The sequence below is a fragment of the Chiroxiphia lanceolata genome, chromosome 15, assembly GCF_009829145.1.
Source record: "Chiroxiphia lanceolata isolate bChiLan1 chromosome 15, bChiLan1.pri, whole genome shotgun sequence".
NCBI classification, from domain to species: domain Eukaryota; kingdom Metazoa; phylum Chordata; class Aves; order Passeriformes; family Pipridae; genus Chiroxiphia; species Chiroxiphia lanceolata.
Window position 1 is genome coordinate 15793245 of NC_045651.1, and position 20177 is coordinate 15813421.

The 20177-nt window shown below is 40.8% G+C and overlaps 1 protein-coding gene across 2 annotated transcripts in view; it reads right to left on the reverse strand.

Annotated features, from left to right (window-relative positions):
• SPOCK1 (SPARC (osteonectin), cwcv and kazal like domains proteoglycan 1) overlaps positions 1-20177 on the reverse strand; it is a 265743-nt gene that overhangs the window by 162066 nt on the left and 83500 nt on the right. For both annotated transcript variants that reach the window (XM_032702921.1, XM_032702920.1), the window contains one exon: positions 19495-19540. In XM_032702921.1, the coding sequence (XP_032558812.1) occupies positions 19495-19540 (46 nt within the window). The remainder of the gene's footprint in view (positions 1-19494; positions 19541-20177) is intronic.

A 20177-nucleotide genomic window follows, 5' to 3' on the forward strand; every position in this document is an offset into this window, starting at 1 on the left:
GCTGGGCAGGCTCAGGGTCTCCAGAGGCTCAATCCTCAGGGAACGTGGATAATGCAGGATAACTCAGAGGAACTGCTAAACACACAACATCCCTCCTCACCCCCCCCAGACACCAACAAGCAAAACTGCTCAGCCAGCATAAAGTCTGCTAAAATGAATGCAGGGATCTGAGGAGTTTTATTTCTTTTTTTTTTTCCCACAACTGTCTGTCTCCACACAAGGGACATTTTGCTAATTGGAATCGTTCAGTTAAATGAGGAGGCATTTTGAGATAAAAAAAACATAGACCAACTGTTTGGATAATGGAATGGGGAGCAGTCTTATAAAGCAGAGAAATGAGGAAAGGAGCTGTCGTGCTCTGGAGGTTACAGTGAAAAATGATCTTGGGAAATGGGAGGAATGAATAAAGCAGCAGTCAGTAGGCACAAACACAAAGCAGCAACATCACAAAGCAGAAATCAAAGGAATAAACACAAAATGGGGATTGACTAGGTAGAAATAATACAAAACAGGATCCCAGAGTGTCAACAAACTGCAGGCTGAATAGGAATCAAAACTGCCAAGCTGCTGCAAAAAAAGTAAACTCCTTTTACTGGAGTGTATTAACAGTAAAGTCTTAACTAAAACACAGCAGATGATTATTCTGCTCTATTAAGCATTGCTGATGTCCTCAGTTGGCATATGGTTCTGTCTGGGTAAAAGTATAAACAAGATACACAGGATAAGAGGGTAAGATGAGGATAAGAGTTCAGGGGGGAACAGTAAAATTGATAAAAATTTGAATATGACTTTCAAGGAAGTGACAAAAGGAAATAGATGGAGCCACTTGAGGAAGGGAAGACTCGACAAGGGAGCCATGAGATGTCTTAAAATGAGCAAGTACTTGTCATAAAGCAAGCAGTTATCCTGGAAGATTGTTCTCCATGTCTGTGAGGACAGAGCAAGGAACAACAGACAAATTACAGCACAGGGGGTTTGGTGAAGTGTGGGAGGAATCTTTATGAGGAATCAGATTGCCTCCTTCAGGAGTTTATGATCAGCCTGGGCACACAATTGCTGGAGCTCTCTGAGACTTCTGCTGGGATTTGGTCCAGCAGAAGGATGGGAAGAGAAGATGGAAACATTCCTTGGCTGCCTCCCTGGTCATGCAGGATCAGAGGTTCTGCTGCTGAGTTGCTCTCCTTGGGGAAGCAGCAGGAAAGACCAACCCCCACCTCCCTGGGAGAGAACACAGAAAGCAGAAAAGCCAAGGCCATGGCCTTGTTTCTGGTGAGTTGGTTTCCTGTGGGAGAAGTTTTTATGATTGGAAAGAAATAATGAATTTCTGAATTCTTAAGAGACAATTGAGTTACAGATCTTCAGTATAAAAGCACAATGTGCTGATTTATCCTCAAGGAATCAGAGCCTCTGCAGTTTGAGTGTGAACATGAGGCATCCTCATTTTCCTGCTCATCTTTAGACACTTTAAAAGTGTTCTGGGGAATGCATGAGGGATATTTATATATACTTACATGCTATCAGTGCATGACAGTCATCTTATAAATATTTTTTCCTGTGATTAACTCTGGCTGCAAAAAATTACTCAAAACTTTCAAGCAACACCTTACTTCTTTTAATTATCTGCTTTTGTCAAAATTGGTTATAATCCCATTTCAGGGGTACATTAATGGAAAAAACACTAACATATCCTAATATGACCAAATAATGAGAGTAAGCTAAATGTCACTATATCCTTCTACAGAAAACAGCACAGTTAAATCTACTGACAACCTGATAAAGATACATATTTCCCATTTAAGATTATGTTTGGAGTGTCAATTAAGGCGTAGAAGAAGAAAAAAAAAAACACAGAGAAACTGTAAAAGCCATATTTTGCAACCCAAGGAATAAAATAACATATTCTTATGGCCATTTTTCTATCTCTCTATCGGCAAATAAGGCAGATTGGAAAAATGATCATTCCCATCAGGAGGTTCTGAAAAGACATAAAATAGATTAAACTGCTCTTGTCTTTGTGTTTGAATACAGAAGCAACAAAAAGTAATTTCAGTTCAGAGAGGCTGAAGGCAAACAACAGTAATCTTGGGTTTCATTTTCATTCTGGCAGCTCTCCTTGCTGATGCTTTGCCCTTAATTGCTTTTCTAGTTACCTAGTTGAGCACAACTGTGTGAGATCATATTTCTACCAACTCTCTCTGTTTTCTTAACTCCTCCAGAACCAACAATTTTTGGCCCTGGACCGTGCAGTTCTGACTTAAAAGGTCAAGCTTTTAGTTGGGTTTTGCTTTTTTTTTAAACTTAATATTCTCAGTATTACTATTTTCTGACACCATATAGACATGCAATGTTTGGCAGCAAGTCTCTCATTCATGATTCCCAGCTGCCCTAGAAGGAAACATCTTGCTGCTCCCTGGTCTTCTCTTTCCTTCTTTCTCTGATTCATTTTAATGTTAGAAAAAACACCAGACGTGATGCCCACAATGTGGGGGCTGATCTGACCTGCCTGATCACACACCTGCTCCTGCAAAAAGATGCTGGGAGAACATTTTAATGGGAGAAGTCCACCCTGCTGCTGGGGAATGTAGCACTTCTCATGAGTGAGGGGGATCCACACTGCAACAGTAAGGAAACAGGTAACAATAGCTGGGATGGAGAGAGCAAATAGCAGCAGAATGAAAGAAAAGGCATAAAAGGCAGAGAGAAAAGCAAAGTTCACAGAAGCCAGAAGACAAAGCATTGGAAAATGCAACAGAAATTCTGAAAAAAATGAAGCCAAAACCTGAACTCAACTCAAAAAGATCAATGGGCTTGAGAAAGTCTTATTCTGAGATTCAACAGGGGCTTTTTGTCTCTGAAGTAGTTCAGACAAGCCGACCACTCTCCTTCATTGCATCCTGTCTTTTATCCCAGAAAACATCTTTTCTCCCCTAAATAAACTCTATAATCTATATAGGTTATTTTGCACCAAAGAGACTCAAGAAGAAAGCAAAGCATCTGGGCTGAAATTTTGCCTTCACTAAGAGAAATGACAGAATTCCCACGGACTACAAGGAGGGCTGGTGTTCAATCCTTAGAACATATTGGGAACGTGAACTTTAAATCCTACAGGATTACACAGAACAAACAGCATCAAAGAAATGTCATCACTTTTTTTCTTATCAGTTTACAGAAATTAGCAGCTGCAGGGCAGCCAGAAATGTAAGAGTTTTGCATTTGAATGGAACATTGGACAGAATTTGCATGATCAGACTCAGGGCTTTTATAAAAGTTCACTTGGCCTTTCTGTTAGTTCACAACTGTCTCATTATTGAACACTGAATCTTAAATCCTGATCTGATACTTGACACCATCAAAGTGGTAGAACATTGGAAGGATGATGGACTATGTGGGGAGAGGAGGGATCAGAACAATTTTTGCAACTGTTTGTGTTTTGTTGTTGTACTCAAGTAGGAGAGCAATGCCAGTAAAGATCTACAGAGCCCACAATTCTTGGAGGTCACACACACACATTAAAACTAAGCAGGGAAGGAGGGGAAAAAAGAAAATTTCATTATTCCAATTGCATGCACATGGAACCAAAACTGAGTTTATATGATCTCATCCCAGGTTCCCAAGAAGCTGACATTGGAGCTAGAAAACAAACCTTTATTTCATGATTCTCAGTCTAACTTCTAATGGAGTTAGGGAACAGATTCATCCACAGATGTGAAGGCTGAATTAACTATTAGACCATCTTATGGTCTCATGCATTGTTATGAGAAAGTCCAGGAATGGGGATTTAAATAATCTTCTATAACTTTCCCTGATTGTTTTCTATTATAGTAAAGGTGTATATTTTAGTTGCTCTCTCTTAAAAATATGAGAGTAATTTCCAATTTGCATTAATCTGGGTTTACTTCTGGCAGTTGTTTTTATAACTCCCCTCTGAGACTGAAGTTGCTTTAGCAGTCAGCACTAACTCTGCCCATCAGCAGCTGAACTGGGCTCTTGGCACAGACCTTTCAACCACAGCACTGCAGCTCTGAGTCAGGTTTAAGTAACAGCTATTCTGTGTCATACTCATGATTCACTTGTTTGTAATGCAGAAAGAACAGCGAGACCTCCACAGAGCAAAGAATTTTTGCCTCCCTTTCTTTTCTTTCATTTGGTCCAGGAGACAAAACTAACTCACACTGCACAAATCAAAGCACATGAGCTTAAATCACCGTGAACATCCAATGATTCAGGGAGAGAGGTGTGCACCCTGAGCGCACATAAATCATAGGGGAGTGATAGCCAGCAGGCAAAAGGAATTATTTGGGGCAGGCACATTATTTTAAAGTTCAAAATGTAATTTAAAGATGCTAAACTCTTCCTGGTAATCCTCATGCTCTATTTTTTTTTCTTATCTATATCTACGGTTATAGTCTAAGAGAATTCTTCTCTAATAAAATCCCATAATTTAATGCACTGATGGTAATGCTGATTCAATTTTCTGCTTGCATAAATATATTCTAAATCTATATTATAAAAAATATCACTGGCCCTAGGTGTAAAAATCTGTACTTCTAATCATCTATGTAGCCAGAATTAATGGGCCAGTAATAACTGCCATTTGATAAACTGATCAATCATACTTTATTTGCACTACCACAGCATAATAATGGCATCCACCAGGAAAAACATTAGAAACTAAAAGATCAGTTGGTTCTGAGCATGGATTAAAGGATTATTTAACCAGATGAAAGCAATGAGGGTGAAATTATTTCAAACAATGTGGAAACTCCATTTGTTTCAAACTGAAAACTGGAGGTTCTGGTGAAGAGCACAAGGAATACAAACACTGGGATCTGTCATTTATGGAAGATACAATCTCAGCAAGAATCCAAAGAAACGCCCAAGTTCTCTTTCATTTCACATGCAAAGAAGTTTGTACTGAAGAGGGATCAAACATATTTTCTTCAAATGCAGGTACTGGCAAAAGCTCATGGATGTAAATGTCTAAAGCACTCAAGTAAAACATGAACAGTCATAATCAACAGAAGAATGTACCACTGGCCTGTACATGCCATTAAACTGATATTCTTTATGTGTCTCAGTGACAACTAGTTGAGTTTGGGAAAACCTTCTCAGATTCCATGCCTGAAGCTTTATAGGAGGATGCCCACATGCTGTCTCAGTTCTCTGCACATTCAGAGCATTCAAAGCTGGTACAAAGAAAGAGGAATGGCAAGGGAATAGAACATGCTCCTGCCTGCAGTCAGGTGGGTCTGGCACCACAGACCTTTGGAGAGGTTCTAAAGAATCTCAGGTTCGTGGCAAACTCTTGATTCTGGCAGTTCTGCCAACTCCATAATGCCAGCAGTCAGCAGCTCCAAGGGGATGGAACAGATTACAACCCTCTCCAGACCCACAACACACTGAACAATAATACACAGGGTGAAGAAGGCGGGGGAGAGGAATGTTATAAATGTAGTTTATCTGCCCTGATAACGTTCTAAGCTTGTTACAGTCCCAAATGCACGTGCAAGTTTTATCACCAGACTGCATAATTAAGACCTTAACACACACATTCTCCAATATCCAGATGCCTTAGCACTAAGGAGCTGGGAGCCATGTGGTCCCTGGAAAACATATCAGCAACTCTTCATGACAGGAACTGTGTTAGTGCTGTTACAGCTTGGAAGGATGTGACAAGAATCCCTTTCAAACTACTACACTTAACTGGAGAGAACTGAATGTAAAAGTGCTGCTTCAAATCATAATGCATAACATTCTGGCAACTGTGATCCTGCCTGTTTGTAAAACCAGCACCAAATACCTTCACCTTTGTGCCCATGGATACACAGATTGTCCCACACATACAGGGAAACTCATGTTGTCCTGGTTTAACCCACAGGTTGTTACAGAAGCTGAACACCACACAGACCCTCACTCACTCCCTCCTGCAGTGGAATGGGGAGAGAATTGGAAAGAAGGGAAAAATTCATGGGTTGCAATAAAGACATTTTAACAGGACAGAGAAAGAAGGGAAAGTATCAACAATAATAATAATAATAATATATGAAACAAGTGCTGCACAATGCTCCTGCTCACCTCCCGCTGACCAACGCAAGCAGCTACCCCTGACCAGCCTTCCCCACTAGTTTATACCCTAAGCATCATCTCAGGTGGTCTGGAATATCCCTGGGGTCAGGAATCCTGGCTGTGTTCCCTCCCAGCCTCCTCACTGGTGGGGTGGGGTGAGAAGCTGAAAAGTCCTTGATTTACAGTAATCCCTGCTCAGCAACAGCTAAAACAGCTCCATCAGTGTGTTATCAACATTATTCTCATCCAAAATCCAAAACACAGCAAGGCACCACCTACCAGGAAGAACATTAATTCTATCCCAGCTGAAACAAGGACACAGTGTCCTATCAGACACAGAAGATGACCCCCTACTTCCCAAACACTTGGTTTCTCAGTATCTTCTGCCTTGCTTTTGAAATATCTCATTTTGATCAGTTTGATGGAGACTAATAAGGCAAATAAATGATCTGTGAGGAAGAACTCACAGAGCTGTAGTTGACATGACAGCACTGAAGGGAAACATAACAACGAGCCTTCACATAAAGGAAAAGGCACTAAATTTAAGGTGACACCCAGTTGTTTGTCACGTCAATGGCACACAACACGAAAGTTTTCAGTTCAAAGGTCTGAAGTGCAAAAAGGAAAATTCAGGTGACAAATTTCTGATGGTTTAGAGGATCAGAGTAAATTGCTGGGGACACTGTGGCCGGTGAATAAGAGTCAACAGTGATGCACACAGGGCTGATGCTGCCCTGGGGGAAGGGGGGGATGAGTTAACTCCTTGAGATAACGACACCCCACCCCACTTCCAAAGCTTTGCAAGTTTAGAGGACCGAGGAAGTGCTGAACTAATTATTTATGTGAAAAGGTTCCGATAGGATGATATATCTACTAAGCTGAGATTCAGCTGGATTTACAGTTTGTTTCCTGCCATTTCCATCTCCAGTAGATGAGGTGTGAAATTGCCTCAGCAGAAGGACACAGCACAGAACAGCAGCAGACAGCAATTGGAACAGCAGCACCAAGACTGTCAAACTTCAGCATCATGCTGAGCTCATCACTACCCTCTGGATCTGCAGATTCCTTCTTCACAGCACATTTCCTGGGAAACTGGAAGTCAGAGCTGGTCACATGCTCATTTTTTAATGCCTGGACTACTGATATTTCTTTGGTCTCTGCTATGAAGTTGTCCCCTAGAGAAGAGCACTGAATGGTAAACTTACAAAATGGGACACACACAATCCTTCTGCTTCATCTGCTCTGTTCACTTTGAGTTTTCTTTCAAAACCATGGCCTTATAATTCATAAGCATTGGAAGAATGAGGCCAGATAACTCAGACACCATCTTATTGTCCACAGCTTAGTCCAATTCTGCTAAAACCAACCTGCCCACACACATAGGAGAGAGACAAGAAGTCCATTAGGGTGCTGGTCACTCCTCAAAAATACCCCTCAGCAGAACTGATGGAGAGATCTGAGCCCTGGTGAGACTGTTGTGTTAAGGGAAGGCAAGAGGTGAGAAGGTGACTTCCTGATCCCTCAAAAATGTTAGCTATCATCACTGCTTTTGCACTTTTTTCTTTTATGTGCCAGAAGAGAAATGGGCTAAATCCACAGCTAAGATGAGTAACTCATCTAAGTTTAAGAAGCAGCTAATTTGGATCAAATTTGCTCAACAATTCTCATAATGTGTTGATGTCTCTGTGGATAGGAAAATGCACACGATACAAATACCCAGGTTTGTACCAGAATGAAAAAGAGAAACACCCAAAGAGCAGCATTTTCCATCCAAGCAATGCAAGTCTAAAGTAAATTCAAACCCCTGTAACTTCACCAAGGAGCCTGCACATTACTGAGGGCAGGATTTGACACCGATGTAATTCTGTCTTTGTGTTCTACCCCTCGGTAATCCCTTTAAAATCTATTTGTCATACATGTCTTCCAGTTTTATAGGCTTAAAGGAATTTTTCGTCCTTCCTCTGCTCTCCCAAAGAAAAAAAAGGATGCAAAGGAATTAACGAATTTAGATTTAATGCCCAACTTTAATTGCCAAGACAGGGCAATTATACTATAATTCATTAAAATAAAATCCATTCACCACACACATCCAACCCTGGGCTCTTTATGTTTCAGACATAAAAGACATAAATTTATGTCACTTAAATTTACACCAGTCAGTGGAAAATAAATGCTACTACTAATTTTTATTAAAATACTAGTTAATTCACATCTACCATAATTGAAATATAAGACAAAACATTGTAATTAGCTCCCTCCTGCAGACCATACAAAGATTTTAATGAACTTTTTTATTTAGTCAGCATGCTGAAAATTAGTTTTTCAAACTAAGTGTTCTTATCATAGAGGAAATTGCCTACATGTAAGAATGGCCTCTTGTAATTATTCAGTGCCTCAAAAAAAGCAAGCTTGTGAATATTTCAGGCTTTAAGCTTTAATAGTTTCCTTTTGAAACGTCCTTATTGTGCCAGTGTACTGGATGTGGAGGGAGATACTGAAATAGAATTCAACACAGATATCCCCAAAATTAATAAAATTGTTCACATAAGAATCACCTTTGCTCCAGATATAGCTTTAATTTTTCCCTTCTTGGCTTCTCCATTGCTCAAAAAGCTTTATTTCCACCTTGTACTACCTTGCTCCAGCAACCTCCTGAAACCCCATCCCCTTTTTCCTAGAATACTAACTAGAAGCAAGACAAAAAACTTCATTATCTTAAGGTCTGCAGAGTCTGGATTCAATATTTTAATTAAAAAACCCAATAATTTTTAATTTAAAACCTGTATAGAGATCCCAGAATTCCTGTTATTTCAGAAAAGCAAGCAAAAGACCCTTTCCTCTCCACCAGATTGACAAAAAAGACAGCATACTAATGGACAGGCAAAAATCAGCTCTGCCAAGGGACTCTCACACAGAAAATCCATTATTAAACTACCTGATTCTTTTTCCAAGCATTCAACATCATCTACTGCATACTTTATTTTTGCCTCTCTCAGCTCTCTCTTTCTCCCTCCTCCCTTCCCATCTCAAAGCAAAGCAGAAGTGACACAATCCCAGGTTTCCAGCTCCCGCGGCCTCCAGCCCAACACACTCTTTTCCTGGGGCTTTGCCACATTCCTGGTTAACGACTTTCAAACACTCTGGCCCACAGGAAGGTGCTGCAAAGGCTGAGGGGTTGTGTTCCAGGAGAATCCTTCTGGTTAAGGGACACCTGTCAGGGTTATTTGATGGCACACATTCCCTCGGGGTTCTTTCCCGGCAGAATTTGTTGTGCTTTAATGTTTCAGAAAACACGGGCGAAACAATTTCCAAATCTCTCGTGTCAGTGCAGAACTACCACGAGTTCTGTCCCTGTTGAGATCACAAGCACAGATCATAACAATCTTGCTTTCCTGGACAGGATCTGTGCAATGACTGATTTCATCTACATTTATCTTTCTGGAGGTTAATTCATCTTAGCTGAACCTCAAAGTGGTTTTCTAATCTGAACCACAGACAAAATGGACAGCTACCTCAGGTGAGGTCCCTGGCTTTTGGGTAACTGTGCAGATGGGAAAAGTTAAGCAATTACGATCTTTTCTTTTTAAAATTGCAACCTGTGAAAAGGAATGAATTTGTTGTATTGTTATAAAACAACAGATACAGCTCTCAAGTGCATTCCTCCTTTTGGACTCTCTAAAGGGTGGCCTCTCCCTCCTCTTTCATCTCAAACCTTTATTTTTTTCTGCCCATCTTGACAAATGAGGTACCTGACTGACTGATAAACAGCCCTATTTCCAAATCATATCAGCAGCTCCATCTGCCAAAAAAAAAGTTCATCTCCACTGCAATTTGCAAAGCAGAGCTCCCTGCACTGGGGGACTCGTGATAGTTCCATAGATCAAGCACACTGCTCCCAAATGCACCACATGACAATAACAGGGGACACAACTTCCTCTACAGAATCAAGGGAGAGCAAAGTAATAGAAACTGAAAGAAGATAAAATGTTTTGTAGGTAGCAGAACACCAGCTGATAGCAATTTCTCTTTCAAGCCACAGTATACTTAATTTATTTATAGGCATGGGGAAAATGTTACAGCCACAGCCCTGGGTAGGAAAATACACTACAAGTGCAGCTTTATAAAAAAGCAGCTCAGAAGCAGAAACATAAAGAAAATGAATAATGTTTCCCTAAATATCAAGTCACATTTCTTGCAACAGAATAACGATGAAGCCAGGAGCCAAGTTAGGCAATTAGGAGTGAGAACAACCAAGTACAGCCCATAGCCAGCACACAGCAATGGCTTATTTAGGAGTTCTACTGAGGAAGGATCTAAAGATGAAAAGTAATAACTCGTGATCTTTTATGTCTAAACTATGAGGACCAACATATTTATGTTTCTGATGCTGGGATATGTCACCCACATTAAGGTACTGCTGGTATTTTTCAAATAGGCTGGTGCTTTTAGTGGCTTTTCCTTGAACTCTTCATGGTTTCACTTGGATACTTCTAGTGGTTTGACCTGTGTAAAACTTGGCAGCTCAAGGGGATGTACAGACAGAGACAATGTTTTCTTGCCATGTTGGTAAGAAAAAAGAAAAAGAAGAAAAAGAAGAATAAAAAGAAACAAAGAAAGGTGTGATTGCTGGAGTTTTCAGGCTCTATCAGGAATGTCTCATTTTAGCTGACACACAAATGTGAAACCTGAAGGCTTAGAAGAGGCAGCCTTTCCCTTGATCTGCATGCAGGAGGACCAGGCAGGCTCAGTATTGCTGGAGATACACCCTTTTTTAACCTTGCATTTGTATTTCAGGAAGCTGAGAACATCCCAAGATTTAAGAACATACATAATTAAGCTCAGGTTTTTAAACACTTAAATTATTGAAGGCACCTGAGCTTACTGAGGTAAGCAAGTATGGAAGACAGACAGTTAACAATGACAATTTGTGGGATGAGTAAGAGCACTTGGATTTTGGCTGGATGGGCACTGTGACTATTCACCACAGTGAAGGGCTGCTGAGAAGCCTAAATCTAAAAAGAGCACTGCACCTTGAAAAACTAGATAAAAATATAATGCCTTTCTGAGGGCAGATAATCATCATGTGACCCTTGTACCACTTGTCTGTCAGGCAAAGGGTAGAAAAGCCAGGAAGGAGGGAAGGAAACACAACATTGGCACCTGCAGGAGAACGGGCATTTTGCAGCTCTGCCATTAGTGCCAAGGATGCAAAGTGGTGATGACTGATCATATCAAAGATGGAAACGCTGCTTACAGAAGAAATACCCAATTATGGCACCATGAGATAGCTGAACACAGTCTAGATTTTGAGGATAAATAGGTCCTTTGGGTTAGAGGGAATTTACTACAACCATAGTGCTGGAGTTGAGAGAAGGATTAACAAATCATGGCTACTGGCTTTCTTTTAGCCAACACTGACTCCTCAGGGAGATTTATGAGTGAGAAGCAGACCCATTTTTTGTTGGAAGCCTGTATTTAAGACCATGAAACACAGGAGTTCTTCCCTTTCTGTTTTGCAGACTGCAGCCTGTGGCAGCAACTTTTCATTGGTTTTAAATATGAAAGGTCATTACAAAGGTCCCCACTGAGCAGAGTAACAGGCTGGAGCCTTCACAGCAAAGATACATTTGCTCTTAGAAACTACATGTACCTTCTAATGCATTGTAACCCCCAGCAATTAAAATAAAAGATAAACTCCATGATCACGCTGATATATCACATTAAAATAATTACAATAAAGCTTACTTACCCTGCATTAAGGATTGCTGTAATGTGCAATGATCCCTAGGATTGCTGCTCTGTACATCCATTTATCACAGAGTTCTGTTTATCTGTTGTTACAGATAAGATGGGAAGGGAGAGACTGATTCAATTGCTCAGCTTCTAAATTAAAGCTCTCCCAGGAGCAGAACCTCCTTAGAGTGCAGATTTTATTCTACTGCTTTGCCTTGTGGGTCAAGTGAACACGATACCTCCAGATTTTGGGTCAGCACTTCATGTGTCTGCATCCCTCTGCTACAGCTGGAGAGGCACTGCAAGGGTGCACCAACCCAAGATAACAATGCTGCCACTGACCCTCCTGAGACAAAACAGAACAAACTCTCAAACAGAGGCTGCAAGAAGTAAAATTCTGATCTTCAGATACAGCTTTCCTGTCCCTGCACTTTAAGGAAATGTAGGTAAAGTCACCAAGCCCTTGAAAGCAAACTGTTGGGCAATAACTGCTAACGCAGAGCCAGGTGTCAATGGCCAGGCCCATGGATACTGTGCAGTCAGGGAATGAGATCCAATCAAATCACAGCCAAAGAATGAGATTAAATCACTAAACAACTCCTACCAAATTAATTTTCAACTGACTGTGCTTAGGGAGCTTTCTAGTGCAGAACACCGTCAGAATATGTTTGAAAACTTCTTTTATTCATCTTGCTGTGGGCTGCTTAGCACCATTTTGGAGTTTAAAGTAACTTTCCAAATGAGCAAGGGCTGCAAAGCTAGAATGCAAACAATCAGATTTGAGCAGAAATAATATTATTTTTTGCTAGTATGTTTAATCTGAAGGAAAAGGAAGGAAAATAGCTGTGTTCACTCAGGGTTTTGATGGCCTGGGCACTCAGGTTTGTGGCAGAAGGAGGTTTAATTCCTAAATACACATGCATTGTCACAAGTTACCTAATTATTTGAAAAAGAACAGTTAACTGATTTTCATCCAAGTCTTTAACCTTAGAATTAGATCATGACCTTTATTCCTGTCTGGAGAAAAAAACCCACTACTAACATCAAGTACAGAATCATCCCTGGGAATTCCTCCTGACTCTGTACGAGAAAGCAAGGGGGAGAGGAAAAAGCAGCCAGAGAAAATCAGCTGGTTTTTGCCAATCCCTGAGAAAACTTAGAGGTTTGTGAGCCCTTGACAACCATGTTTAGTGCCCATCTCACAGTTCATGGGCATTACTCCCATCAAAAAAGAACCTGTATTATTCCAGGTGGTGCCAAAATGTCTGTCAAGGGTACTGATTCATTTATTTCCCATTCCTTGCTTTGACTGGAAATTTATTTGAAGAGATGCCTTCTTCAGCATTTCATCTGAGCTTTCAGTGGAATTAGGCTGGTTTCCATTAATCAAAATACAATCATAGTGCTAGAATGGCAGTCCTGGGGAGGATGCTGATTCTACTCCCCTTCTCCATCACCGGACCAGCTGGTCACGTGTCATCATCTGCAAGGCACTTGTCTAACCTGTTTCAGAACTCCTTCAAACACAGAGTCTCTACATCCTCTTAAAAATATCTTTCCCAACTGCTGCCACTACAAGGAGTAAAATTAATCTCCTTTTTCTTCAGTGTAAAAATATTGCTCCCTGTTGTATCCACAACCGACAGAGAACAACTCATCCGCCCTGCAGTCAATTTTATTTATTTGAAAACACGATTTGGGGCTTGCTTTGGTTTGTTGTTGCAGTTTTGTTTTGCTCCTCTCCTTCAGTCTTGCTTCCCAGAGGCCGTTTGCTGCAACTCCAGCCATACCTGTTACTTTCCTCTGGGCATTTTCCAGTACCTGCTACTCAAATCTGGACAATGTGTTCCAGCCAAGGTCTCACTGGTGCTGCCTGGAGCTGAAGGATTACTCACAGCTACATTTGCCAGGGTGACATTTGCCTTCTCTTTTGCAACAGAATGACATTGTTGACTCATGTTCTATTTGTAATCCATTCTAATCCCCCAGCCTTTTGCTCCAAATTTATTGCTGGTGGGTTTTCATCCTGTTTCGTGCAGATGATTGTTCCTACCTAAGGACTTTGTATGTGCCCAGATTAAATTTATCTTTTGTTTTCAGACCGTTTCTTAAACTTCTTGAGGTGACTGATTGGTCTGCCCTTCTTAAATCAGAATACAAACTGGAGTAGCTACTTTGGATAATACACTGGGGTCTCTCTTGCAGCAAATCACAGGAAATCAGGAAGGAAGCTTTGCAGGTCCACACACAAATAACTTTCAAAGGTTTAGGTGGGTTACCAAAAATGAACTCCTACATACTAAACTGAGGCAAGGAGAAGGAACCTCTGCTCCCTGAGTGATGCCAAAGAGAGCAGGGTTGGGTTCTGGGATATTTCCCAAAACCACACTTATTTCAGTGGAAGCTGGATGAGCACGGGGGAGCAAGAATTTCCCTTTAAAAATCCACGTCCGCTTCCCAGTCAATGAAGTAAGAGATATTAAAAGAAAGCCAAGCCCCATTATTGACAAACTAACAAGTGTTCCCCAAGTGCTAATAAAATTCCAGACAAGCCGCCCATCGATCAGCGGCTGCGCCCGGAGCACATCAGCCAGAATGCAATCACAGCCCATCCCTGTCACTCCTCCTGCCATATTTAATGACAAAATTGGTTGCTTACAAGCTTATAAGGAATTGAAGATTACACTGCTGGCATACAAAGAGGACCACGTGCATCTGCTCGGAGGAGGAGGGGAGCAGCCACATGTGCTCCAAAGGCGTTTGGGGGGAGATATTTCATGTGCAGCATCTCAGCCGTTGTTTTAGGGTTGATTCAGTTAGAATGTTCTAAAATTGGACTGATTTACTGAAGATTTACAAAACATAATTCATGTGAGCTTGTGATATGAATAAGCCCCTAAAACTAATTCAGGCACAGTCAAAAAATAAATTGCAAAATAAGTTATTCAATTGAAATCTGCCATCTGAGGCACAGTAATAGAAAACATTTATTATAAACTAACATATATTTGTGGCTAGAGATGTGTACAGTACTAAACATCTCCCTGCAAGGAATTTATTCAGCTTTTCTGAAAGAACATCTTAACTGGGCTAACAGAAAATTACATGTTCAGAAATAATTGCAGGTTTTATGATTTTCATCCTGCTTCACAGGCTTCCCATTATCATTCCTTTTGCTTTGGAAGGCTCATGAATTTGAGGCAAACTTTTTTTCTGCACAGCTGCAGAAGGGCATTTCTGGAGTCTGGATTTAAACACTGGAAAGACAAAGGTACAGTTGGATGCAGAAGGAGAGGAAGCAGGGATACCAACATATTCATCTCGAGATACGATGCTCTAAATTTGACAAATTCACTTCCACGGGGCTGCTGGGCTGTGAAAGTCACAGGCTCTGCTATGCTGGAGGCTGCAATCCACTCAAAAGCAGTGTTTCCTCTCCAAAAGTGAGGGTATTTTGCTATTTCAGACTTTTAGTGCTCAAGGGGAATTCTTTGAAATGAGAGTTCATGTCTGTAATTAATGATGATAGTGGAGTCTCCACGAGTGTGTCTGACATTAGAGGCAGTCACTGCCAGGCCCAATTCAGGCAGATAAAGATTTTCACACAGAACAGTAGAATAAGGATTTTGGATATTTTGAACTTTTTGCATTCTCTCCTCCCTCAGGGCAGATAATGAAAGCCCTGAGAAGGAACATCCCTGTCCAGATTTCTCAGTTACCAGGGGAGATGATTTGGAAGAGAGACTGAAAAGAAAGACAAAGGCTGGAAGGCAAGAAGGAAAGTTCAGACTGTTTCTAATCAGGAGCTGCTTCTCCTGAGAAGTCCAGAAGCTTGGAACATTTGGGATTGCTACCAAAAAAAAAAAAAAAAAATCACAGTCTAAATGGAAAGGGTGAAACACCTCCTCGAACAGAGTATTCCACAGTTCAGTGGATGGTTTTAGGCACAGATTTGGGGAAAAGCTCAACACTACAACACAATCAAGTTTCCCGCTCTCTTACTGCATCATTCTACACCTGTGTTGTTAATAATAATGGCAGCTCAATGGTTTAAACAGTTTTGGATTCAGAGCTAATGCACCTCCAATCCAAAGTGCATCCTGGTACTTCCACAGTTCCTGTGTCCTGGGTATCCGATGCTTAAAAAAAAGCCCCATGGCAAGGAAATGGGACAGTATTCCAAGCTGTTCCCAGCAACTTTAAAGCTAACAAAATGTACCCTTATCTGTGTATCCTATCAGAAAAAAAAAAAAAAAAAACATCGACTTGTCTCTAGAAGAATTTACTACAGCTACTGAGGGGTGGCTTTTAGAAGAAATTATCAATAGCTTAAAATTCTTTTTTTATTTAACAGTTTTCACTTCAAATAATCCACAAAGTCTTAATGAGTTAATTTTCTGGAAACTCTGAATAGGTGCAGAATATCACACATATACCAAAATCCCTGACTTGAGAACTCTGTGCTAAACTTTTCCCCCCGATTCCCTCTTTTCTTTCTTCAGCGTGGATGAAGAAGACTAGGAAAGTATGCCAAGAACTCTCAAATGACCTTGTAAGAAAAAAAAAAACCAACCAACCCTTTGATTCATATTTTAAAATCCTGAGTAACCTGCCCCTTCTACTCTTCTGCTTTCTTGCCTCTGCAGCTCTGGCAGGAGGGAGTTCAATATTAATGACCCACAATCATTTCCAGGCTCACGCTCTCCTGCCTTTGCTGCCCAAATGCCTCATTAGCTGGGCCCTGTTGGTAAGATGCTCACCTTTGTATTGTTTTTTCCTGGGTTAAAGATGAATAAAAAGCTGGGCTGGTAGCTAAGCTCAAAATAAATTCTGATCACTCAAGTGCCCTCAGAGCTGCAGCTGAACCATTTCAAGCTGACTTTCCTTGGAAAGGTCTGTTATGCAAAGATACCTCGTGTGACTCCCCAGGGGTGGTTTCAGTGAAAGCCATGAATGCTTTCTTACAAAACAAGGTATTTCTGTGCTTGAGACACAGGCATTTCCCTGCCCACTGCAAGCAGAAAGCAGACAGCTTCATTCCACTGTTGTTTTTCAACGTGTAATTAAATCATTCAACCTGCTGAATAAAGCTGGCTTTTTGTTAGAAAAGAACATAGAATTGGTTGGACCCAGCAGACTTCTTTAAAAGATGTAAATTAAGTTCAAGCCTAGAAGCAGAACTCTGCTGACTTTCAAAACCTCTGACTACTGTTGGTTTTTAAATCTGATATTAAACACTGAATCCTCAGCTGCCTTGGCACTATCCCTTCTGGCAGGTCCCACCCTCCTTCAGCTACTTCTCACCCCTGTCCTCCCTGCTCCTTCAGTGTGGTTCTACAGTCTGTCCCCATGTAAACACTTCACAGTTAGAATATTCAAACAGGGTTTTAAAATCAGAATTGAGAAGTAGATTTCAAACATTTAAACCTGTCCCAAAGAACGGGTGTTCACACAGGTTACCGAGACCAGACTCGGATTTCTTATAAACCCCAAAATCTGCTCTCAGTCACCCTCTGGAAAAGTTTTTTCTCTTCAGTCACTAAGAAGAACCTTGGTGTTGTGATGTTAAACTTTGCCTTTGGGGTATCTCTCGACATAACCCTTGTGTGGTGAGAACACAGAGCTGCTACTGAGTTCACAGGAGCAAGCTGGGGCTCCTCACCACAGGACCTGCACAGGCTCTCTGCACCTCAGAAACCCGAAGGATACAAAATAAAAGCTTTTCTATCCTCAAAAACAGAGAAGAGCATAAGGGGCATTGAAACACCCCAAAGCCAAAAAGACCAAGATGGGAAAAAATATCAGGGCAGGGAGAACGGAAAAGTAAAACCAGATGAAACAATTGTCTTGCAGCTTGTGCTACATAAAACATCTGGGACAAATTCCTCGGACTATTCTTTTTCTCTGCATGGAAAATTACAGAAATTAATTTGGTGGCAAAATTCTGGAAAAGAGAAAGCTTCCCTTCCTTCCTTTGCCTCAGCACTGTCTATTTAAATGACATTCTCTCTCTCTATATATATGCTCCTATACAGTATATATACATTTACACACATATACATATCTATATGTTTATATAAACTGAGGATTAGTCTTGTCAGCATATGATTCATAAGTCCCAAAGCAGCAACATATGGTTTCTCTCTATTTTTTGGCTGAAAACACAGGGATCAGTGGCTAAAGGCTCACATGCTTTTTGTATGTGTAACTAAACTAATCAACAGCTCTGCAATGATTTTTTTTTTTTTGGTGGAGTAGGTCTTTTTAAAAAGGTTTGAGTGGCAACTTTTAATGTTTTGATTGGGGTGAATTTTACCACAGCCAAAAGGGGCGACCCCTTTGTCAAAAAGAATGATCCACTGGGTAGATAAAACCCATTTGCAAGGTTTAAGGGAGGCAAGAGCAGTGCACAGATCCCCATGCAAGGCTCAGTCTGCCTCCTGACCACGGACTATCCACAGTGTCAGAGGAATCCTACACTGAGAGAGAAATGATCCTTTCCTTCACAGAGTGACAGGAATCCTCAGCAGACATGTGGCTGTTTGTATCCCTTCAAGGTACCCACGAGTGGCTTTAGATTCTCTGCCACGATTTGTGCTTTAGCCCAGAGTCAGACACATCTCAGCAACACAACCAACAAGACAGTTTTAGAGCCCGTCAGTTCAAAATCTTCCTGCAACACTTTGCCAGGATTTACCTCTTTTGTTTTCCCCCTTGGGAAGACAGAGGGTCACAAGGCCTCTGAAAGCGGTAGGAGCACAAGTTCCATTTGAAGTCAATGGGATTTGTAACCCTAAATCCTTCAAATGCCTTTGAAAATCTCTGTGGATCTGTGTCATGACAAAAGCAGCAACTTCCCCTTGCCTTTGACATTGAAGTTCCATTTCCATAAAGACAGAGAATCTACACTCTTCAGCTCTAACATGTCTAAGCCCCCAGTGATATTCCTGTGAGCACAGGCAATACAAGGAACACGTTTGGCTATGAAATATAGAAATAAAGTGAAATTTTCGAAAGCACCTTCAAAGTCTTCCAATGAGTATTTTCTTCCTTGACACTTCAACGATTTTGAATTTTTTTCCTGGTATGGCTGTTGTTTCCAGTGCTTTTCTGGACCCAACAATTAGAGTATTATTTAATTGCTTTTTTTCCCTGTTGTTTGGTGGCTGCCCTGGAAATTGTTGAAGCTACTGCCATAACTTAAAAACTCACCAAGACAAAGTGCAAAACGTCATTTACAGAACCTGCATCTGAAACAGCAGCACATACACAACACCAATTTTCTCTTGAAAAATTCATACAACTGGTTGCAGAGAACTGGCCCCTTGAGTGTTAGGAAATGCAGTAGTTACATTTATGACATTAATTTAGCAAAGTCTTAAACATGAAAGAAAATGGCTGGGAAGATACCTGGTTTAAATTGCCTGTTAAACCGAGGTTCATGGTTACAGAGAATATTTCTGGGCACACGTATCACCATTAAATATAAGCTGGAAGGGGTGGGGATTTAAAAACATGGTGGAAAACCACAGAGATGAGTCAAACCCTTATACATAAACCACCTCAAACTGTGACTAAGATGCATGAATATAACTCTTCACTAAGGCACAGGACAGGCAGGGGAACAGAGGCATGAACCACATGGGGATATGACAAAACAGCTGAAGACAACCACACAACATGTACTGTCTTTACCTTGATCAAATGGCTTGTTAGGATTCCAGTTTCTGAAATAATCATCCTGAATGGGGATTTAAAAAAGAGAAAAAAAGAAAACTCAGATGAAATACAATCATTTTTTTTTCAGTACAATTTTACACAACTAAACCACAAATGATTCAGCTCATCTTTTGATCCCAACACATTTAGCCCAAATCAGGTGAGTTGTGCTGTGTACTTGGCAAATATTTATCTGAAGGCAAAGTTTCCCCTCCTTCAGAGTACCACCAACCCCAGTCCTGAAGAACTGGGATTCAAGCCCAGTTTTTATCTCAGTTTCAGCACATTCTGTGTGTTGCACTTGTGTCCTCTCTGAGAGGACGTGATAACAACAGAATAACAGATTTGAGGGGAGGAGGCACAGAAAACCTCTATAACCCTGTGATATTTTTCTGCATATTAATCTTTGTTTCCTTTTTAATATAGCCAGTATTCTATATTCATTTCCTGAGGGATGCCACTGAAGAGATGTATTCATCAAGCTGTCCAGAATGACACTGAGATTTCTTTCTCCTGCCAGGGGGGTAACTAAAAACCCATCAGTGGCAATAAGACACTGAAATTATTTCTTCCATCAGACTTTGTTTACCATTTATCTCCAGCACACTGAATTTCACGAGCTCTCCTGCTATCCAGTCAACTCAGCCTGGGAGATTTTG